Genomic DNA, 24,502 nt, shown 5'->3' with positions numbered 1-24,502 from the left:
TAATAAACTTTTCCAAATTACCCTTACCTCAAATGTTAATAGACTCTGCCAAATCAACACCCTTTCACCAACAGTGTGAGAAAAAGCACTGGGCAATCTCACTATCATGGTCTAACATCAACCTTTTCAATATGGTGTAGTCAAAATTTTAGTTCCTATGTTAAAGTTAAAACATGAGACAGTGGTACACCTCCAACATTTAGAACTCAACCCATGATGTTCAGCTATTTTAATCAAATGTTATACCTAAATTACCTGATTTCTTTCTCATTGTCCCACACTACTTGTTCTAAGCCATTATTTGTAGACACTAATGAAAGCCAAGCTTTTAGAAAGCATTTCTCTATTGCCTCTCTAGGTATAAAAATATTCTTGATTCAAGTTAAATATATAAATACCAATACATCTTTGATAATAAAATATACATGTTGATTTGCTTGAGAGCCATGGAAGAAAACTAATGAAAATATCAATACTCACAAAATAAAATAACCATACAAACATCAGGCACCATGAGTTAGTGACATAAAAAACTTGAATTTTCATTTGGGTTTCATAGATACACTCTCTTATAAAAACATAATTGTGAACAAGATTGAAAATAAAATCTTTTTACTGAAAGTAAAATCTGATTCTAACATCGAATACCTATATTAGTTTTCTATCATGGCTTAACAAAAATTGCAACGAAATCAGGAGCCTAGACAATGGCCATTCATCAGCTCTCGGTTTCAGTAGAATAGAAATTCTACAGGACTTACTTGAGTGCTCTACCTGGGTTGTAATCAGACTGAATTCAATTGTTAATGGGTTTTACTCTTACCTAGAGATAATGGAAATCACTTCCAACACATTTAGATGACTGGAAGAGTTGGTTCATTGTGCTTGTAGATTTGAGGTTCATAATCCCAGCTTGTGAATCATGGAACATCTTCAAGAGCTCACCTACATAACTTCTGTACTTGGCCCCTTCCATCTTCAACACTAGGAACAGCATGTCTGTTTCAATTAATGCTGCTAATCTCTCTGGTTTGCTGCTATATGAAGAAAATGATCAAGTAGTAGCCTGGCAAGGGTGAGCATAGAGTTGAAGCCACAGTATTGTCAAAAAAAAAAAAAAGCAAAGTACCTGTTTTTTATGTTTTTAATTGTAAAACTAGTATACAGAAGGGGTACAGTTCCATGAGTAAGGTAATGAGTACATTTCCTATCAAGCATTGTTGCCTCCTCCTTTGTTTTTCCCCTACCATCCCTTCCCTCCCCATCTCCCCAACGCCCCCCTACTTGCCCCAAATTGTTAAAGTTCGTTTTCAACATAGTGTCTTGTACATCTCATTGTTACAATGGGTAAACCTGTATCCTTATTTCAGCATTTTCTTATTTCCCTTCCCCTCCCCAAATTAGAAAAATGTATATACAAGATGCAGGACACTGACATCAAATACAGTGAAAAAAGGGGTTATACCATGGGGAAAGAACATAAAAAAGAAACAAAAAAAATCACATAGTACATTTTAAATACGTTAAAAACAATAGCAAGAAAGAAAAAAACAAGTTGTGTCCCTATCTTGGGATTCATTTCACTTAACATCATCTTATATTGTCATATGTACCTAGCTTTTGACCTTTTCTGCTTGTCCTAGACTTATACTAGTTATTGCAAATAAGGGAAACCATGGGACTTACGTTTCTTTGGGCCTGACTTACTTCATTTAATATGATTTTTTCCAAGACTTTCCATTTCCGAACAAATGGGGTGATGTCAATCTTTCTGATGGAGGCATAGAATTCCATTGTATACATAAACACCACATTTTCTTGATCCATTCATCTACTGAGGGGGCATCTGGGTTGGCTCCATATCTTCGCTATGGTAAATAATGCTGCAATAAACATAGTCGTGCTGGTAGCTTTAGTATAGCCTTGTTTGTGATCATTCAGGAAAATGTCCACAAGTGGGATTGCTGGGTCATAGGGGAGTTCTATGTGAAGTCTTTTGAGGAACCTCCATACTGCTTTCCAAAGTGGTTGAAGAAGCTTACACTCCCACCAACAATGCAGTAGGGTTCCTTTTTGGCCACATCCCCTCCAGCATCTGTTATTAGATTTCTTGATTATAGCCATTCCAACTGGGGTGAAGTAGAATCTCAATGTTGTTTTGATTTGTATTTCTTTTATGGCTAGAGAGGTTGAGCATTTCTTCATGTGTCTATTGGTCATCCTTCTTTCCTCTTCAGAGAAGTTTCTCTGTTAGTCTTTATTGGGCAGTTGTTTCTTTGAGGATCTGTTGTTGGGGGATTTAATTTTTTGAGTTCTAAGTATATTTTAGATATGAGGCCCTTATTCATTGTATGGCTAGTGAAGATCTTCTCCCAATCCATGGGCTTTCTATTGATCCTGCTATGTACTTTGCCATGCAGAAGCTCTGCAATTTCATGCAATCCCATTTGTCCAACCTTTCTATGATTTGTTGTGTTTCTGGGTCTTTATTAAGAAAATTTCAGACTGTGCCAAGGAGACCTAGAGTTTCTCCTATTTCTTCCTGTAATGTTTTCAGGGCGTCTGCTTTGATGAGATCTTTGATCCATTTGGAGTTGATTCTGGCACAGGGTGATACATAAGGATCTAGCTTTAGTTTTCTACAGGTGTTTAACCAATTTTGCCAGCACTATTTACTGAAGAGGTTTTCTTCTATTCTATATTTTTTACCTCCCTTATTGAAGATTAGTTGGCTATGGGTCTGTGGGTTCATTTCTGGATCTTCAGTTCTATTTCATTGGTCCTCAGGTCTGTTCTTGTGCCAGTACCACCCTGTTTTTATTACTATGGCTTCTGGCTTATTCTGCCTATGCAATGCTGAGGAATTGAACCCAGGGCCTCATGCATGCAAGGCAAACACTCTACCACTGAGCCACCTTCCCAGCCTCAAAGTATCTGTTTTTAAAGAGCTTCTTTAATAGTCAAGCCTACATAGATCACATCCATATTTTAAAGTCAGTTTTCTTGGGACTTTAACAACTATACAAACATTTAACAATAGTAGCTACATAATTTTTGAATGCTCAGAGGCTAGAATTCTTCAAGAACCATCTTTTAAAGTCTACTTTCCACTCTTTCCAGATCACAGTAGCATTAAACCATAGGACCTTCTTTTTTACACTTAAATCTCCACATAATGTCATAAGTGGTAGTAGTGGAAAAGGTAAGAAGACATTAAGAGTATTTACTGAAGTCACTTTATTATTACATCTATAAATGGAATAAATAGTGATTATTTGTGGTCACATCTCCATATGGGCAAGGAAATAAATATCACTGACTTCTCTCATTCTGAACATCTATGCTGATGAGGCCATTGAATCATTTTGGTTTCAATTCGTTTGTTAGGGTATAAGAAAAAGGACTGCAATAATTTTTAGAAAAACTCAGCTATTTTTAACATATAGATGTACTTCTGCCCAAAAGTTCTCTGAGGTTATATATTTGAGGAAATATGAGGAAAAGTAATATGTGAGAGAGAAAAATCATGACAGATCTTATCCTATATCCATTTTAATGAAGATAAAGCTCTAGAATATTCACAGGGCTGTTATGACTTTGTATAATGTGGTCTAAAATGTTCAGAGCTAGAACACCTTAAAAGAAAATAGATGTAGGTAAAATAAAAGAGACCATAAGAGTGATTTTATAGATAAGGTTATAAAATTACTTTTAGGCCAGAATTTAACTTTGAGGGACAGAAATGTTCTCTTGAAGCTGCTTCTTCTTCTTTTTCTTCTTCTTATAATAACAATTATTATATATTATTATTATATAGTCGTACAAAGAGATTTCAATTAGATAAATCAGGTTATGAGTACAAAGCATCTCAACCAATGTTACTCCTTCAATCATGCTCCCCACATTTCCCCATTCCATCTCTACCCTAAAGTTAGGTAATCCAATTTTTACATAATGTCTATTGGATATAATGGCTGCATTTGCTCACCTTTTTCTTCTTTCATTTATGTCCTCCCTTTGCCCCCCCATGTTTCCATTTCTAGTATTAATTTTGTTAATCATAACAGTAATTACTTATTATATCAAACTAGGTGTAACATATTCTGTATGTGTTTGTTCCCAACAATCTAAGAACTGAGAAAACCGTCCCAAGCCATTGATCAAAGGGTGGAGCTTGAATTGCTAGTGCTGTGAAGGGTTCACTCCTCAGTCTTTTGCTACAATACCCCAGGACACACCAGCAGTCTTCCTGATTTAGCCTATCATCACAGTGCACAGAAAGAACAGGGGTGAAAAAGTGATCACTTTTAAGACAGTGTCTCACTACTTTCTCAGCCTGTACCAGGATTATAGGCCTGTCCTAGTGTATATAGCATGGTTCCCTGTATGTCATGGTGACTACCAAATGATCTATGATGTGACTACCAAATGATCTATGATTTTCTTTCAAGTCACAATAGAGGAACCATTTCTGGGAACAAAACCTAGAAATATTCTTTGCCTGTAGAAAATCAATAGGGAGATAGATTGAGACTTTTAGGGTTTCTTGGACAAAGGAAAGCTCAGAACAATCATTTAGCACAATATAAAGGAGACCATGGTAATGATAAGAACATGTAGTAATCAATCTAATGTGTGTTCTTTATAGCAAGAGTCACAAAATATCTTATTTCATTATTTTTACTTTGTGGATGAACAATCTCATGAAATTCATAATAAGGCTCGGCCTAGCAAGATATTATTGATAATGTGTGGCCCTACAAATGTCATACAATGCCTTTTTGTCCTTACAGCCTTCTCAGAGTAATTGTTATTACAAAATTGGGGGGACTTTTTAAATAAAAATAAGTAAAATAAAATGCTAGAAAGAAAAGGGCACTACTATGCAAATGTGAAATGCTAATTAACAATTGAATAAATATGATTACTTACTGAGTTACCTTTTTGTTGTTTTCTTTTTCTTTTTTTTCCCCAGAGCTGAGGACTGAACTCAGGGCCTTGCACTTGCCAGACAAATGCTCTTCCACTGAGCTAAATCCTCAACCCCATGGCTGCTAACTCAGAAGGCTACTTGACGGAAGTCCTTTGCCATGAACTCTGGAGAGGAAAAGTGTTTACTCTTTCATGGAATTGTGATATCATAGCAGTCCTTCCAATTGTTTCATGTTTAAATGACCTCAAACTCTTAAAATACAGTTCTCATTCCAAGACTGATTCCAGATTAAACACAATATAAAACATTTAAATAATCCAACTCCTTTTCTTATTAAAATGCTATATTTATTTTTCTCTAACTATTGCAGGTCATTTGCCAAGAAAAACAAATGCATTTAATTCTCTCACATGGGAATATTGTATTTGTAACCCAATATGTCCAGGCCAGCAAGTCCTGTTTAGTCATTACTGAGTAATCCTGTGTTTCAAATTACTATGTATGGTTTCATTCTATGAAAATCTTGAGTTGCTATAGGATTGCTAACATTTTCCAAATAACAAATCATACCTTCACATAGAACTACTGCAAATGTAAAACTGGCATTCTTACTTGTCTTTAAGTTGGCAGAAACAGTTTTACTGGTTTCCTAATTTTCTCTTCCCAATTTATTGAGATTTTAGGATACAAAATGGAAAAATATCCCAATGATTTCCTCTGATGTGTAGCATACCTCACTTCGCAAATTATTAAGAGAAAATAATGAATAACTTTGTAACTTTTTCTCACCTCTGAAAAACTAGAAAAACTTAATACCTTGCACTTAGTCTTAGTGACCACAAGATGGTGTTGATCTTTTCAGTTTTATAAAAAATGAGTATGTGAAGCCCTTTGTTATAGAAAACAAGGCTTTGGGAAGTGTATGTGTTCCCATTACTTATTCACATTTGTATCTCATAGCACAGAATTGGTTGCGTCAATATGAATGAAATTTGTTCAATTTCATTTTCCTGGCAAAGTGTATCAGGCTTAGACAACTTTTCCCTGAGACATTTTATTTATCAAATTAATCAGCTGAGGTTTGCTTTTAGAAAGCCAAATATAAAATGTTCAAATCTACTAGATATATCTGATTCCATTGTGTCAGAATAAATGAGATCTAATATTGTCAATCTGGAATTGTTTAAAATGAAATTTGTGATAAAACATAAAAATGAGTTTGCTTCTCATTGTTTTGAACTCTTACTGAGGGAAATGGGCTACTACTGCCACCAAGTGTTAGAACTTTAACATTGTAATGTGTTTTCAATTTTTAAAAATACTACTATGTGCAATTTAAAGTATAATCAATGTCATCCATCATACCATGTTTATTGGAATTTCAAAATACTAACAATGTCATTAAGGTAGTAACTAGTGAACATGGAGGGCATATCTGGGACATATTTTGCCACATTTCATTCGTACACATGGCAAATGAATTACAAGATAACTTTCTAGTATTCCAAACCTTTATTCTTTTTGTCCCCTTTTCTCCCATTTCTCTCTTTTTCAAATCACAAATACAGGAAAGTTTTCTGAGGGCCACTAAATGTTGATGGGATCTGGACCTTGCATCTAACCAACAGAACAGGCATAGATAGTAGAAGGTAAAAATGTCCTGGCCATATGAAAGGTACACACTCATACAGATTACATATGTTCATGCCTATATACTTCCATGTTGCAAAGATCTCTTTGCTGGCTTTTTTTTTTTTTTTTTTTGTCGGTCGTGGGGCTTGAACTCTGGGCCTGAGCGCTGTCCCTCAGCTCTTCCGCTCAAGGCTAGCTCTCTACCACTTGAGCTACAGTGCTACTTCCGGTTTTCTGGTGGTTTATTGGAGATAAGAATTTCATGGACTTTCTTGCCGGGGCTGGCTTTGAACCACGATCCTCAGATCTCAGCCTCCTGAGTAGCTAGGATTACAGGAGTGAGCCATCGGTGCCCAGTGCTGGCTTGATGAGAGAAACAAACATATTACAGTAGCCCATGGCAAGGATCTGTGGCTAGTAGCTAAGAGCTAATGCTGGCCCCTAAGACTTCTGATTGGCCTGCTAAGTCTTAAAGATGGCCTCCAATAAGAGATAACAAATGGAAGGACACACAGTCACAAATTGTGGAGCGAATTTTCCCATACCTTGACTACAGCTTATTTCTACTCTGAGCAGAGGGATAAGCAAAGCTATCCCTTAATCCCTACTACTGGGGTCTTTCAGATAATAGCCTTTAAAATTTAATCCAAATATTTCACTGTGCAGTATTTAAATCAAAAAGGCCAAATAAAAACGTACCTTTAACTCCTAAAGTATATTTCTGACTCTTATGTTTAATGCATTCTGATAGTATATTGTCTTGGGTAGTGTTCTAGCATACTATAAAATTTGTGCTACAATCCCAATTTTAGGGGGAAAACATGACAATTTGCTGCTTACGGGTATGACAAGAAAATATGAATACTGTTTTTATACAAGACACATTAAAGATCAAAAATGTTGCCAGTCAGATATAAAGTAAATCCATCATCTTCTTTAAAATGAAAACAAAGGAGAGAGAATCCCCTTAGACTAATATGGTCAATTTATAAAGCTCTCAATTAAAGCCCATATGGAATGATCCACATGTCTTTAGAGAGATAGATCAAGACTATCACCAGGCCATTCTCAGCTAAGCAGAGCAAGGTTAGAGTAACTGTATTCAGAAGGGGACAATAAAGCCTAAGTATGTCCGCAGTCTGCACTTTGAGTCAAGCAGGCTTCATCTTCAGCAAAGCACAGACACAGTAAAATTGAATGATGCCTGTGTAGTGGACAAGTCCCAGGGCCGTGGCTGGAGTCCTGACCCAGGAAACCCTACGCTGGTCTCAATTTTCAGCCAGAAATGAATAAATGACCTTGACAAACTTAGCTGCTTTCCCACATGTAGCTCCTCTGAACTTTGATGGACTGATGCTCCCCGTGGGCCCCGTTCTACTTTGCACAATGCCCCTCACCACAGGAAAGTAACAGAGGGGTCTACCTTGGAATTGTTCCTCTAGCTTCAATCCCTGTACCACTTTGTTGAATTTTCCACCAAGTGAGATAAAAAACAGGACACAGGACACAGGACATGGGGTGGTAAAATGCCTATTGTTGCATCAGGCACAAGGTTAGGTGTCTGCCTATACTGTGTATCATCCCTTTTAAAAAGTAGTTAAATACAATAATGGTGTGTTACTTCTATGTAAGGGATACTTGTGCTAAGTACTTTAATGGAGGAACCTAATTCTCTCACACCTCTGTGTGATGCTACTATATAACATAACTATAATGATAGTATGGATAAGAGTCCTAATGCTCCCAGAAGTAACAAAGATGAGATGGAGTTAAATCACATCTACGTAAAGCAAACTTCATGTACTTAACCACGGTATTTTAAAGGTCCCTATGCATATCCTGTATGGTCTTTGGAGGACATATATAAGGACATATATAATGCGACGAAGAATCCCATGGCTTTTTCCCTTGAACCAATGGAACATTGTAACGGGCAAAGTGCTTTTATATGTCTGTATTTGATTTACCCCAAGAGTTTCACCGAAGGGTGGGGTGGTGATGGTACTGACAGTCGTTAAGAACTTTTGAAGCTGACCGAGGTCTAAAGATCAGGCCTGAAGTTCATCAGCGCCACAACCTTGGATGAAACCACCCCTTGAGTTTCCTAATCCGAGAAAAGGCGGGAAACCACCTTCCAGGATAGACTTGAGGATGACAGGACACAAGCGTAACTGGCTCCTCAAAGAAGCATGTGCAATAAAGTGTGGTCCGTGCTTCCTGTGTGATGGATCGCGGCTCTTAGGGCGGAAAGACGAGACATGGGTCAGAAGAGAAAGGCCAGTGCTCCTACTCGCTCAGGTTTTCTTTATTCCTATACCCCGCCACCAAAGTGTAGAACATAAGTTCGTTCATATCTGCGTCTCCCACTCCACGGGCTTCAACTGAAGCCCCTCGGTGTTCCAACCACCCTCCCCCACCACGCGCCTCAAGTTACTCCAGGGTTGCCTGGGTTGGACAACGTACACCCAACCTTGGCCCCCCCACTCCCCACCCCGCCCCTCAAATGCCACGTCACAAGCCCCCTGAGAATGTTCACTGGACACCTGGTTTAGGCCGGAACACCGACGCGGGACCATCTCGACGCGGATTGGCTGTCGTCCGGGGCAACCAAGGACGCAGTGGTCACGTGGGGGCCCCCCAGCCGGTATTTAAAGGCTGCCCCGGGCGGGTGCCCACTCAGTCCGGCCAGGACGGCAACGGTGAAGCACCTGGGTGGAGAGGGAGCAACAAGGTAACGCGCGCAACCCCTGCCTCCCCCAGTCCCCAGCCCGCACCTCTGCCGAGGCGGGGGTGCGTGGGACCCGGGAGAGGCCCTCACTGCGTGTCGCCCACCAAACACCTTCCTCCCACCTCCACCATCCTTACCCAGCCCTAGTCCCAACCCAACCCACCCCTGGGGCAAGACCACCCGGGTGCGAAGGAGAAGGCGATTACGAGGGAGGAGCGAGTGGAGAAGAGGAGGAGAGGGGGTCCTCGTGGAAGGAAAGGCGTGATCCCAGCCACAGACACGTGGCGGGGGGGGGCCTGCGCTGGGCGCACCCCCAGACCCCCCCACCCCGCCCAGGCGGACTCTCGGATCTGGTCAGACTTGAGGACAGCTTCTAGGACGCTACCTACTGAGGCCTCTGCGGGCTCCCCGGAACCATGACCCAGACCCTCAACAAGAAGGAGGACCCTCTCAATCTGGGCGGTGGCTGGTCCTCCTCCGTCCCCCTGCGCACCTGGTCCTCCTATCATCGAAGACGCAGGGGCGCTCCCATTTACAAGCGGCGCTACCACTACGGCCCCAAGCCTGAGTTTGAGCCACCAAGGAAGCAGCCCAAACCAGGGCCGCACGGCTCCTCGGATCCGTGGTTCCAGCCCCGCCGGCGGCAGCCCTACTGGGCCGCCGTGTGCTCCGACTGGGAGCGCTGCGGAGGCGGCGGCCCCTGGCACCCTCCGCTGGCTGGATTCCGGAACCCCCTCTGCCCGGTGCTGCAAATGATCCGCGTGTACGGTCTGCACCCTTTCTGCCTGTGCTGTTGCTCCTGCTGGCGCGAGCCCTGGAACCCCGGCTGGATGAGACCCCCCGGCCGGAAGAAGCGCTGGGGTCACCACCACCACCACCATCACCACCACCACCACCACCACCGGGGACGCGGCCTACGTCGACACGCCGGGGGCCGTTCCTTCCCCAGGAGCCAGCAGGTAGACCTGAGCAAGCTGCTGCGGCCCGTCAACCTGTACGGGTGGCGGGCGCCGGGCATGAGAGCGCCCAGGAACACCACCCAGTTCATCATGAACCAGGTCTACCGAGACATGCGCGAGCAGGAGAAGCTGGGGCACCAGCAGGAGGTGCTGCATGGGGCACCGCAGGCCCAGGCTGGGGAGCTGCCTTCCCCGCCAGGCTCGCCCCTGGGTCACTATGAGCCCCTTACCGGAGGAGAGGAAGAAAGTCTCTACAGCTTACTGCAGGATCCTTCTCTAGCCTTGAGTCCTGTCCCGGTGGAGGACGAGTCACCTTTCCTGCCACTGATGGAGGAGGAGGAGGAGAAAGAGGAGAAAAATGATGAGTGTGAGCCGGCAGAGTGTGATGGAAAGGAGGAGGAGAGCGAGGAGGAAGGGGAGGAGGAGGAAGAGGAGGAGGAAGGAAGTGGAGAGTCGGAGTCGGAGACGGAGGAGGAAGAGATGGAGGAAGAAGAGGTCCAAGAGACTGAGCAGGGCGAAGAGGGAGAAGAGGAAGAGGAAGTGGAAGAGGAAGGGTTGGAAGACGAGGAGGAAGAGCCGAGAGAGGAAGAAAATCACTTGTCTCTGGAAATGCCTTTGTCAATCCTCGTCGGGGCGGAAGAAGAGCGAGATGACTTTATAAACTTTTCTTATTTAAACTCAGAGCAGATCATTCCCAAAGTGCCACAGGACGCGCTATTTATGCTACAGGACATTAACGATTAAACATCTGGATGGGAATTGAAGAATGGGATGGAACTGATTTGAGGCTAAAATGGATTGGCAACTTATTTAAAAAAAAAACACGAATTCAGAAGTGAGTCCCACTAATAAAACATATCTATGTAAACTCTTCTTTGGCCATTATAAAGTATTTAAAAGTTGGTGTGGATGTGTATGACTGGGGGTGGGGGTGGGGAAGCCTTCAGATACAACTTTACTGGAAATAATTAAAGGCCAACTATTTTATTACTGCAGTTTGAATGTTTTCGTTATTCTTTCTAGACAATTGAGATTACTCAGACCATGGTGAAAATACAAATTGGCTTATCTATTGAGCTGCAAATCAAACATTCTTAAGCACAAGCAGTGGTAACAATGCCTCCCAACTGCTCTTCTAATGTCATTTTAAACAATTTTTCTACATTTTATACTTTGCAATCAAGAGGTATTTTTGTTGGTGGTGGTGGTAGTGGTTTTAGGTGCTGATCTTTAGGTGCTTGAACTCAGGGCACTAAACTTTTGTGCTTAAGGCTAGCTATCACTTGATAAGGCTAGCTTTCTATCACTTGAGCCACCGCTCCATTTCTGGTTTTTTCTTTTTTATGTTTTGTTTTTTTTTAGGGGGGGGTTGGTAGTAAATAGATAAGTCTTGCAGACTTTGCTGCCCAGGCTGGCTCTGAACTGAAATGCTCAGACTTCAGCCTCCTGAGTAGCTAGGATTACACGTGTGAGACTTTGGCACCTGGCACAGTGTTCACTTTTGAGGGTTGTATTTGGTTACCCTATCTGCAGTGTCTTCTGGCAATGCTCATTTATATTCCTTGTTCCACAGTGCTATGGATCTTCCTCAGAAGAACATGAAGTTGCTTCTGTGGAACTGGTTCTCTGCCATGGCCTCAACAATCCATAATCCATCATGGAGAGGATTCCCCATGGTCAGAAGTCAGCTCCAAGGTAACTGCATACCACAGATACCACAGAACATGGCTTAGGTTTTGAAGCCTTGTTCTTGGATATAGTCCTCACATAAGTTCAGAGGAACTGTATAGTTTTTGCAAAATGGATTTTTTTTTAAATCAATGAGTATTTGCCTTTTGGGGGTTGAATAACATTATGCTTCCTAATTTATTTTCTTATAAAGGAGATTAAAACAAAGATTGTGCATGTGAGCCTGTGTGAGCTATTTTTTGATACTATCTAAACTATTACCTATGGTAAGTCCTTTCTTCCTGAGCATTCTTCCTGAGCATTCTAATTGTAGCACATTTCCAGAATACTCTCACATGAATTACACCTTATAACAGATCATACTTCTTAGTTTGAACCACCACTTAAAGAGAAGACTAAAGAGACCAATTTAAAGAGAAGACCAATGGCAATATCTTACCTGTATATTGATTTCACTCATATGCCACAGTGCATTTTTTTTGTTTTTTTGTCAGTCATGGGCTCCAACTCTGGGTGCTGTTCCTGTGCTCTTCAGCTCAAGGTGAGCACTGTACCCCTTGAGCCACAGTGCCACTTCCCGTTTTCTAGTGGTTTCTTGGAGATAAGAGTCTCAGGGACTTTTCTGCCTGGGCTGGCTTTGAACTGTGATCCTCAGATCTCAGCCTCCTGAGTAGCTAGGATTACAGGCATGAGCCACCAGTGTAATAAGCTCAAATAAATCTGTGCAGCAGCACTCTAATGTCCAACAAGATGCACAAAAGAAGAAAGCTCAAATATTGTGGAAAAATTACATCACTTATTACAAGTTCCAGCAACGAATAACCAGTTGCACACTAAGAAAGCTCTAGATGTAAATCTAGCCTATTTAAATGGTTCAAATTTGTCACCATATGCCTATTATTGTTCAAGTGTATTCATAGAGAAAAATCAATATTCTCCCCCATGCAGACCAACCCTCCTAAGTCAAAATCCACACAATCACTATCCTCATGATGCTTGAAATAGGTCAAATTTGAGTGTAATCTTAAGTCCATCTAAGATTTTCATTTCAAGTCAAATTGCAAATTTAAAAACAATGCTTAAAAACAATGCATGCCAATTGCCTCTTTATGTACAGAACATTCAATAGTCACAAAAGGATATGAACAATGCTTCAGAAGCTTCTGTTCTAATCCATGAGACATCATTCAACAGTTACTGCATTGCAAGGAAGCAAACACTGAATAGTGATAAGGACATAATGGTGAATCAGCAGAATTCCCATTCATGTTGCTCATGTTTAAGTAGAAAACCCATAATAATTAGACAAGTTGGTCACTGCAGTTCTGAAGAAACACTATGAGAAGATAAAGAGTATCATCCTTGTTGTCTACTGTATGAGAAGAAGGACTCAGTGTAGAGGAGCGAAGAGGAGCAGGGTGAATTTAGGGACTGACGGAGGATTCGTGCTGGAAGGGACAATTAAAACTCAGATAGGCAGAAGCCATATTATCTGATAATTCCTAAAATAGACATCAGCAAAAGTTAATGAAGGAAGAAAGTTACTGGGGTTTTCTACATGAGGGTGTGTGTGTGTGTGTGTGTGTGTGTGTGTGTGTGTGTGTGTGTGTGTGTGTGTGTGTGTGTGTGTGTGTGTGTGTGTGTGTGTGTGTGTGTGTGTGTGTGTGTGTGTGTGTGTGTGTGTGTGTGTAGGTCCTGAGGCTTGAATTTAGAGTCTAGGCATGTTCCCCGAGCTTTTGTGCTCAAGACTATGGCTGTACTTTGTGTTCATGTCTTCCCACTTGAGTAGTTAATTAGAAATAAGTGTCTCACAAACTTTCTTGCCTTGGCTGGTCTTAAACCACAATCCTCAGATTTCAGCTTCCTGTGTAGCAATGATAACAGGTGTGCAGCAGCAAACAGAGCTTGGTTTTTGTTAGCCAGATATTGTTAAGGTACCTTTATAAGGTGAGAAAGATGCCAAGTACTTGGGTCTCACCAAAGAATGAATTTAGAGGACACACAGAGAAGTCTTTAGCAGAACAGATTTAATTAAGCAAAAGCTAGAATTGATTAAAGAAGTATTTATATACCTAAGTACACCTCCAAAGGAAACAGACTGTGGGAAGCTTGACCAAGAGGTCAAGTGCCTCATGCTCTGAGCCATAGGCAGTTTTGTAGATAGTGGTTGATGATTATTATGGTTAAGCTAAGTGTATGTACATCATTGTGAAATTTCCCAAGAAATGGGAGCTTATTTCCACAAAGGAGAAAAGGGAGTAGTGGTCTCCCTAGTAAGGTGTCCTCAGAGCCAAGATGGCAATATGAGGGGAAATGTGAAACAGCACCTACAAATGACAATTCAATACAGCTGGCTAATCTCAAGAGTCTGGAAAATCCTAGCTATTATGAAGTAGCTTCAACCATACTCAACTGTTACTCCAGAACAAAGGAACCAGAAGTTTGGAGACATGTACCAGGACACAGAGTCATTTCAGCTCCCTGAGTCCTTTGTTGTTATTCTAGTTTTGCCTTCTCTGTATCTCACACTATCCCTCTTTAAGGAAACTATATCCTTAATAATAGGAATAATAAGGGAAGGAGCTATTTTCTTCTGAAACTTTTTCTTTTTATTGGTCCAGTTGTGGGGCCTGAACTCTGGGCCTGGGCGCTGTCCCTCAGCTCTGCAGCACAAGGCTGGTGCTCTACCACTTGGCCACAGTGCCACTTCTGTCTTTTTTTTTCTGCTTATGTGGTGCTGAGGAATGGAACCCAGGGCCTCATACCACTCTACCACTGAGCCACCTTCTCAGCCCTTCTGAAACTTTTTCTTCTGCAACTGGGTGGGGAGAGCGAACCGAATAGTAAATGATAGTAATGGTTTGCATCTAGGGGTTGTATTTTGATACCTGTTTCTTCAGAGAAGTTGACTAGAATATCTCATAGACACAAGTACAAAGAGAGCCTCTTTAACCTGGAAAGTAGAAATGAAATTCAGCATTTTAAAAATGATATGGTGAACACTCAATGCTTGAAGGATTGAGGTTAAGAGTGGGAGTAGCTAGCTGAGGCTCTTCCCCGATAATCCTGGGAAGATCATCATCATCCTGAAGCGGCCTGTTCCTTGGTTCATAGTGGCTTTATTGAGTAGATCTATTAAATTCCCTTTGAATTAGGATAGATTTATTAACACGGAAAGGAAGAACATGTGTCAGCTTGAGTAGCTTAAATTACAGTGGAAGTTATAGACAATACCTGCCTAGTCGTGCAGTCTTGTAGAACCTTGACAATTTCCTGCAGGTTAAGGCTGAATGCTTTTGAGAGACTGGAATGTATCACTGATACTTAGATAGTTTCTGACATTCCTTACTAAAATTCCCAAAAGAATAAGAAAAGGTATCAATTGGACAGTTCTGCTGGACATCCAGATAACGAGAAGGGAATGTCAGAGAAAAGGAGATAGGAGTGTCTCTGGAAATCAGAGTAAGAGGAGGCAACAAGCATACCAAGGAATATATACCTGACCACCAAGGAAAAGGGTTAAATAGGCATTACTTCTACAGAGAAATCTCTTGGCCTTGCTTTCACAGGAAATTCAGTTCTGAGAGTGACAACATCTCACTTGCCAGAGTCAAACACTTCACAATGATATAGCCTTGACACATATATCTGATTCATTTCTTAGTTCCAAGGTGGGGAAATGTGAACTTTTAGAGTCTCTTCTCTTTTCCAGAACAAATTGTTAGGAGGTAGAGGTATTATAATTCAAACTGCCATTGTTGGGCAAAATTTCTCCAGCCTCCAATTATATTGAGGCCAAGCAAACTTACAAAAATTCCTTTTAGGAGAATCTATAGAGAACTATTTTCAGCCACCAATAATGTATCTTGGAGAGTTAATTCAGGTTGAGAAACTCGCTAGCATGGACAAAACAGAGGTCAAGAAGGAAGTAGAGGGGCCTGATATGTGAAGAAACAAATGAAAGGAGGCTGTTATTTAAACCCCTTCATGCTCATGTTGGGAGAAGACACCCTTGACCTAAATAGACACCTAGTGACTGTACTCCAACCCAGTCATGGCCACATCAAATGTGGACAATTCCTGGGCCCATGCAGGGCCCCCCAGTTGTGTTTCCTAAATCTCTTCCTTCTCCTCCTTCCTTTTCTAATTTTTAACCAGTCCTGGGGCCTGAACTCTGGGCCTGGGCGCTGTTCCTGTGCTTTTGAGTCCCTGTGCTCCTGAGTCAGCTGTACTTCTAGCTTTTTATGGTTAATTGAAAATGAGTTTCAAGTACTTTCTTGCCCAGGCGAGCTTCAAACCTTGCAGATCTCAGCCTTCTGAGTAGCTAGGATTATGGGCCCAAGCCAACAATTGCCAGCCTAATATCCTTTTGTTGTTGTTGTTTTGTTTTGTTGTTTTTTTTGCCAGTCCTGGGGCTTGAATTCAAGGTCTGAACACTGTCCCTAAGCCTCTTTGCGCTTAAGGCTAGCACTAGACCACTTGAGTCGCAGTGCCACTTCAGGCTTTTCCTGAATAGTTTAATGGAGATAAAAGTCTCATGGATTTTCCTGCTCAGGCTGGCTTGGAACTGTGATCCTCATATCTCAGCCTCCTGAGCAGCTAGGATTACCAGTGTGAGCCATCAGAGCCCGGCTTAGTGTCCTTCTCAATGATTGTATCAGGTTTCCATTTTGGAAATTCTTCTCTGCCAGCTGAAAATAGACCTATGCTTCTAAGAAATGAGGCTGGTCTCTCGGGAACCCATAGTAAATCCAAAGGTAGGGCTCTGAAATGATGCTACATTGTCTTTCTTTTTATTTTTTTGTATATGACAGAAAAGAGAGGATGTATAAGACAAGCACATCAGAAGAAAGCATTGCTGTGCACATCTTCCCATAACTAATGGAGTGGTTGGAGCAAAGTACTCACATGTCCAATACAAATCAGGCCACGGCCCTTCAGGGAAATGGCTGATGGCTGTGTGGCAAAAATATTTACATTTTCTTCCCCAATAACCAGGCAAACAAAATGAGATCGGCATGAGATGAATAGACTGCTACAGGATGGGATGACCTGAAATCCACGAGAAGACTTGTAAAAGTTAGGAAATGAGTGGGCTGGGAGGGGTGGGTGAGAATATTGAAAGGGGTAAAATTGATCAAGATGCACTGCATTCATAAACTCCTTCAGTGAATGGCAACTCCTTGTGCAACTATGTAAAGATAAAATACTTTTTAAAAATGTGGGGAAAAAATCCTAGTAAGGATGAAACTGCAAGGATCTGCCTTTGGATGATTTCTACTGAGTTGGTGTACGATCAAGGGAGACTGACATGCAGAGGCTGCAGGTCTAATGCCTGTCTAGCTTGCTTGGTGAAGTCCACCGCTTCTTTAATGGTGGCCATCCTAATTATATTTGAGTACTTTACCCATGACTTCAGCATATGGAAGTTTGGCTTTGGCCTTAAAAGGAAGAGATATTTTGGAGGAAAAGGAATTGAAAGGGAACTTCCATGCAAAGGCAATAATAATAATAATAATAATAATAATAATAATAATAATAATAATAATGAGCTTACTAGCACCTTGGGCGCACAGTTATCTCTGTGCTCTATCTAAGATATCTTAAGAGTGTCCAGCCATGGTCACTAAGATGTCATGGGAAATGGATGGTGAGTGCTTGGCTTCACTGAAGAAACAATTCAGAGGTGGGCAAATAGAGGAATCTTAATATATGAGTTGGCCAGATTGAGGGTTGGAGGGGTTAGCATCTCAGTACATAGCCATTATAGTTCTCAAATACTGTCCTTCCTTGGATCACATACTGGAGATTTAGGAGGCTGTTGCTTAACATTATTGAAGGCCTCCGGCTCTCAGCTGCCATCGAGAAACTCTTCACAGCTTATTCTTGACCACTTGAGGGTGATCCAGTAGTTTCTCAATCTTAGCTTGACTCCTAAGAGACCCAGTCTTTAGTTTTAGAGGTAAGTAGGCACTTGACAAAAAATAAACACAGTTTTCCAAAAGAAACTCATTCAACTTTAAGTCCTTCCAAAGGTGGATGGAGAGCACACTGCAAAAAGAAAGGCCACATAGGCATTTCTTTTAGAAACGGAGCTGTTATTTTATCAGTTATCAGAAATATAAATCCTAAACATATCAAGAAGGCCAAAATTTGAAATATAAATCCTAAACATATCAAGAAGGTCACAGTTTGATAAACATGACTATCTATTGTAAGGCCTTATATTTAGACATTCTGGTAGTTTCCTCTTCTAGTGACTGACAGCACTTTGTAACTTGTTTTCCGTATATTATTTCTGCCGTAACTAAGAAGGAATTTTCCACAGAAAATATCCTTTAAGGATGAAAAATGCATTTGATATTTGAGATCAACTTTGAGCTCCAAAAAGATTTTATGACATTTGATGATATCTCCAGGATGAACAAATGCAGCAGAGATACTCGCTAGACATTATATTGAAAATGAACTCTACAATTTGTGGGCGAAGGGCTTAAGGAGGGAAAAATTCTAGAAAAAACTTCTCCCCCCACAAAGTGGTAAGGTTCATTTTCAATATAGGGTCTTGTATTAGTATAACCTGGAAATATTCTCCCTCTCTCAGAAGCTGAGATGAGTTACAAAAATGTAATCTTACTTTGATTTGATAATGTGTATTTAAAAATTTTTAGTGCTTCCTTAACTTTGCCTTAATATTTAGTTTAAATATAGGAAAAATGCCCTTTTTATTATATTATATTGGCAAAAGCATATGGTTGTGCAACTACCAGCATGCTGAAGACCCTAAATTGCTCGCACAGCTTCCAGAAGTTTCTAGAGCACCTTCACAGTACAGTTTCTACTTTCAATATAATATGGGGAATAATAATCTGTTTTCTGTTTCCACAATTTGACTTTGCAAAACACGTAATAAAAAATGCAAACATACAAAAAAGAACTGGAAGAAAATGAGGGAAGATATGACACTGTTCAAAAAGAAATGTACTCATTGCCTGATTTATATAACTGTAACCCCTCTATATATCACCTTTAAAATAAAAATAGAATAAAGAAGAATATAGTATTTATAATATTTATAATACATTTAATTCCATTTTTAAAAAGGTAAAAGACAACCTATCTCTTGATAGCTGTATCAACCATACAAATCTAGGAAATCAGTGATGCAAACATCACTTTATAGTCATTTTTAAGCAAGGAAATATATATAACTAACACAAGGGATTCCTTAAATGTCATTTTAATTTTAACAGCATAATGAAATGATATACAGAGTCCTGTTATTTCTAATAGGTAACTTTATATTAGTGTATAACAACTGATCATTTCTTTTAATGTTTCAGAATCACTTTGGCCTTGATTACCTGTAAATTTAAAACAAAGTCAGAACATGGCTATGCCTTGGCTAATTTCAGTACTAACTTTGCAAAGTATTTAGTTTTAGATAATTAATGGAACACTGTTCACTATCAAGCTGATCTGGAAGGAGAAAAGTAAAAAGATTTAGGCATGAAGAAGGACGGACTGGATGTGTAATTTTCTGCTCCTTAAGTTGACTGTGGCAGAACCCTTGGTCTGTTTCTCCAGTGGTACAATTCCACTCCCGTTAGGCCTGTTGTGAGAACCAAATAGTTTAGGAATTATACTTGGTCTATGTATCAATAACTGCACTTTGCAGTGATCCCTCTTAAATTCTATCCACCTAGATTCATTAGCAAGACCCAGGAAGTCACATCCCATTCAATTCTACCACATTCAGATATACAGATATTGTACTTCATCATCAAGCATGAAGCAGAAAGCAACTTGACTTTGAAATATAGTTTGGGCTTATGCTAAAATTGCAAATTCAAGCAGCTACCTTCTTTGCAGTTTAATGAGAACAACAAAATCTACACCACAGCGAGGAGTACTAAAAGCACAGGTTTTCCAGAATTTGCTTTGTAACAAGGTCTCTAAATGAGAGGTATGAGCAATAAAGATGTACGGGATCTATCGATTGTGGATTAGACCCACTGTACATGACTCCTGGCACTTTAAGAAGTAGGACTGTAGTTTCTGTGCATTCACAATTCTATCACTTACTCTTTGTGTGACCTCAGGGATACTTTGCTATTATGTAAACTGCATCGTTAATCTTTGCCAAACATTCAGAATAGACATCCAGGAGTTACTAGCCAATAAATTCACAATGAGTATTGATATATGGCATCTAAATGTTACTTGTTCCTAACTAGAAAAGCTAGCCATATGAAATCACTCACAATAATTCACAAAGTGAAGCATTAATTCTGTCCTGATTTCTATAGGATAACTCTAATCAGATATATTACATTGATTTGCATGTGCATAAACCAATATAGATGACAAGAACTAATAAAATGCCCAGAGCTGAACTCATCCTGAAATAGGATCTCCTGTCCTTTATAATGTATTGCCTTGCTTTTGCCCTCAGGTCAACGATTTTCCCTCGTTCTTGTTAGCTAATACTAATAACTCTGCTATATAAGAGTATATTAGAATGCGTTGGTTTTTCTAAACATGAATCAAGATATGTTGTATTCATAAACTGCTTTGTTAATTGGCAACTCCTTTGTACAACTTCTCAAAGATCATAAAAAGGGAACTAAAAATGCATGTGTATGTAATATTTGAAGAAATAATTTCTATTTGTAGTTCTTTAAGAGTCTATGTAAGCCATAGAAGACAAGCTAGCACATTAGAATTTTATGTTTTTATATGTCTCAATACACACATATTTGGTAGGGAAAATATATAAAATAGTCTACTTTGTGTTGCATCAGCTATAATTAAAACATTTTATTTTGGAAGATTACTTACAATAATACAGTAATTTTACAGACATATTGAATAATATTTGTAATATTACTATTTTATTGAAAATGCCAGTTTGTTACATTAAGAGAGCTTAGCAAGAATAACATGCAAACGTGGAGCATTACATTTTTAAAAAGTTTATCTTATTAAAATATAAATGGATAAGAACATCAAAATATTTTTCATGTCACTTAAGGAGAACACTGAAAACGTTAAGAACATAGACCTTAGATTTCAAAAACCATTTGAGCTTTGTGTAAGGTTCTGAATCTACATTACTAACTTAAACATGTGACTCTTCTGAGAATGAGTGCTTCATTTTCCTTTTATGGATGAAGGGAGTGAAAAACAAAGGAAAAGGTTTTGGGACCTAAATTGATTAGTACTTCAAACTTCTGTTTCCCTACAGCCTTACCTAAACCACCTATTTAAATCAAAAATATGTTTTCTCAATAGGGTAGAAAGCATTAATCTCTTTAATACTAGAATGATAAGCAGTTAATGAAGAGACAGGAAAAATCCCCATTCCAGATAGTTCTTGTGCTCACACATGCATCACCATTGAGTGGGAATGAAGGTTGATTTGGCTTGCAAGGTCACTAGACTGAATCCTTGCTATAGAGGAGGGATACTTTTTTATATGGCCAAGAAAATTGGAAAGTAATCTATTTGGAACAATCCATGATATAGAATCTTGATTTGTTGCTATAAGTCTACTGCTTCGTGGCATATCATATAATTAATTGCTCTTTGACTATGGTTGGGGAATGGGGATGGGAAGGAGTTTTTCAGACCAATCTATTCCTGAAGCAGACTACATTTAAATATTCTCTCCCAATGCCTTGAATTGAGTATGCTCCCCCAGCACCCTGCAGCATATATTCTGTTCCAGTAAGAATGTTAAGTGTAGAACTTAACTTCCATAGGTCAACCATTTTAGAAAATTTACTTTAATACATGTCTAAACATGGACACACAGTAGGAGTCCTCCGACAGAAACACGGGATAATCAGAAGGCTGTCCAAGAAGAAGAGCCTGACACTTGCCCTCCCAACGAGACAGATGAAAGTAAGATGCTTTATAACAGAGCCGCATGGGTCTGTAACTGTGATTACTACTCAGTGCTTCTGTCATTTGCTTCAAATCACTCTGTCACACTGGATTCAATTCAATGCTGGGATTTTATAAAAAATAAATGCAAGAAGAGAGCCTTAATAATCAGAGCTGTAATAAAAAAAATTAATGACTGCCAAGCACTGGTAGCTCTCGCCTGTAATCCTAGCTTCTCAGGAGGTTGAGATCTGAGGATCCCAGTTCAAAGCCAGCCCAGGTAGGAAAGCCGTGAGACTCTTATCTCCAATAAGCCACCAGAAAACTGGAAGTGGCGCTGTGGCTCAAGTAGTGGAGTGCCTGCCTTGAGCTGAAGAGCTGAGGAACAGCGCTCAGGCCCAGGGTTCAGTCCCCACGACTGACCAAAAAAAAAGAAAGAAAAATTAATGACTGCTGACATGTTCTTTTACATTGTCCTTTTGTTCAAATTCTGTTGATATTTTAGTATTCCCATAAAATAGTTTTGAGTTCACTTTTACATCTAAGCATAGACATCTATATTTCTCTTTCAAGTTTTTAGATTGACATTAATTAGTATTTATAACTGTTGTTCAAGCTCACATCTCCTGATGGTATCTCTGATGTTTTCACACTATATTTGAAATGTTTTTGATTGATAATTCTTTTTTTTTAAGTATTCTTACTGAGATGCTTACATTTTGACCATGCTACTTTTGATTCTAGAAATTTAAATCTTCTAACTTGTATTTATCTTTTCACACAAACACCACCATTGAATTATTTAATTGGATATTGGCTAATAAATATTACAACCAAAGGCATACTTGTAATGCTCTTCATATATCTGTAGCAATTACTTTTGTTAACTTTATTTTTGGGGGGGAGTACTGGGGTTTGAACTCAGGGCTCCATGATTATTAAACAAGCAGTTGACCATGTAAGCCACTCCTACAGCTTTTTTTCCCTTGGTTTATTTGTTTAATAGTTTTTATATTTTTTGCCTAAAGCTAGGCTCACCACAATCCTAAAACTTCTACCTTTTGTGTGGCTGGGATTAAAAGCATGAATCACCGTGTCCAGGTGTTTTGTGAGAGTCTGGCTAATTGTATCTTTCCACAGACTGCCTTTAACTATAATCCCCCAACCTCTGCCTCCGACTTTAACATTTTATTGGTTATAAAATTTTCTTGGGCTGAAATATTATAATATGGATCTGCAAAGATAAATTAAGACTACTGTGTGTATATGTTATGTACTTGCCTGGCAATTTTTTTTCAGTCAATGTTCATCTTTTAAAATATGACAAATATTTAATATTTTCATCTCCATAAAATACTCTATTTCACACTATTTCTTGAACAAATATTTCAGTAGTGAACAAGGTGAATATATGCTTTCTTTTCTCTCATCTACTATTTTGCCTTGTAATACAGAACTCTCTACTAAAGAATGTATAGGTGCCACCTAGTGGCCAACTTAAAAAATTAAATGTGACTAATAACCAAGTTCTTATATTTTCAGAGGTGTTGTGACACATAATTTATTATTTTGATGGTGTTGGTACAAAGGAGTCTAGTAAGGTATATTATTTATTTAAATGTGTTCCTATGTTTGACTTGTTAAGTGTGTGCCATGCTGTTTCATAATTAGGGCTTTCTTTGACCTTTAAAACTAAGCTATGGAGAGAAAAATATTAGCCTATAAAAGCCCTTGGACTTTTGCAGCTATTTTATTCAGTTATAATATTTTTATATTGGTAATAATATTTTATTAGAAATTAATGTAGAAAGTCTATGTTGAGTTCTTGTTGTCATTAATGCCACTAACATTAGCAGTCTGCACTGATATTATTTTTATTTTACTTGTAATGGTGATAGTACAAAAGACAATTTGAAAGTCTGTGAACATTTTAAATCCCTTTTAATTGTTCAAGATTTTAATCCCAAGAAATGAAAATGAGTACGTGAGTACAGTTTTTTTAAGAGCAGAATGTGTGGCAATCATCTCCTGGGACTTGAGCATCATTTATTAATGGTCACAGCCACTAATTAGAACTATTAGAACTACAACTTATTAGAGAAGGATACAAACCTGCTTGTTTGCTTGTCTCATACCCTGAGGATAATTAATATTTTTATTACCATTGCATTTCTAGCTCTTTCCAGCTGCTTAGCTACTGCTCTGAGATCATTAATCAGTACAAAGGATGGACTCTGTCTTAACCTCCCAGGCAGTCTTTGTATTATAATTTGTTTAGTAGTGCATAAACGAATTGAAACAGAATGTCTCTAGAAATGGCAGATATTCCTGCTTTCTAGTTCCTTAACTCTTTATGCAAGTACTTCTATAAGCCTCGTGAAATGACACTTAGTTGACTGATTCACTTTGTGCCTAGAAATGGCTGTAGGGAAAAGGACAGTTCATCATCTACTTCCAGTGGAGAGTGTTACACACACAAGCCCTAAATGATGACAGTTCTTCTAAAAAGTAAATAATGTGTGTTTGAATGGTGAGTGATAGGTAATTCTAACTGAGGACCATAGTGACTTATTCGAGTATATACTGAACCCGTTTTCAGTCGTCAGTCACATTGAAGAGTAAGTAGGGAGCCAATCACATCTCATGTACTCTAAAGACTTGTGTAATTGCCAG

General features: G+C 39.4%; 1 protein-coding gene and 1 long non-coding RNA gene across 2 annotated transcripts in view; one reads left to right on the top strand and one right to left on the bottom strand.

Annotated features, from left to right (window-relative positions):
• The first annotated feature begins 9,176 nt into the window (after positions 1-9,176).
• On the top strand, positions 9,177-11,204 carry Ccer1 (coiled-coil glutamate rich protein 1). The gene has a single exon (XM_069989703.1). The coding sequence runs from the start codon at positions 9,710-9,712 to the stop codon at positions 10,994-10,996; it is 1,287 nt and encodes a 428-aa protein (XP_069845804.1). The 5' UTR covers positions 9,177-9,709; the 3' UTR covers positions 10,997-11,204.
• An 8,097-nt stretch (positions 11,205-19,301) lies between these two features.
• LOC138805130 (uncharacterized) overlaps positions 19,302-24,502 on the bottom strand; it is a 28,777-nt gene continuing 23,576 nt past the window's right edge. Inside the window, exon 4 of the long non-coding RNA XR_011365450.1 lies at positions 19,302-19,553. This is a non-coding gene — a long non-coding RNA (uncharacterized lncRNA). The remainder of the gene's footprint in view (positions 19,554-24,502) is intronic.

The sequence above is a fragment of the Dipodomys merriami genome, unplaced genomic scaffold (assembly GCF_024711535.1).
Source record: "Dipodomys merriami isolate MVZ:Mamm:240054 unplaced genomic scaffold, mDipMer1.0.p SCAF_10, whole genome shotgun sequence".
In the NCBI taxonomy this organism is placed as follows: Eukaryota; Metazoa; Chordata; class Mammalia; order Rodentia; family Heteromyidae; genus Dipodomys; species Dipodomys merriami.
This window is presented reverse-complemented; position numbering and strand designations above follow the sequence as displayed.

Excerpts from the sequence above, each read along its gene's own strand:
- Ccer1 (XM_069989703.1), top strand. The coding sequence starts at position 9,710 with ATGACCCAGACCCTCAACAAGAAGGAGGACCCTCTCAATCTGGGCGGT.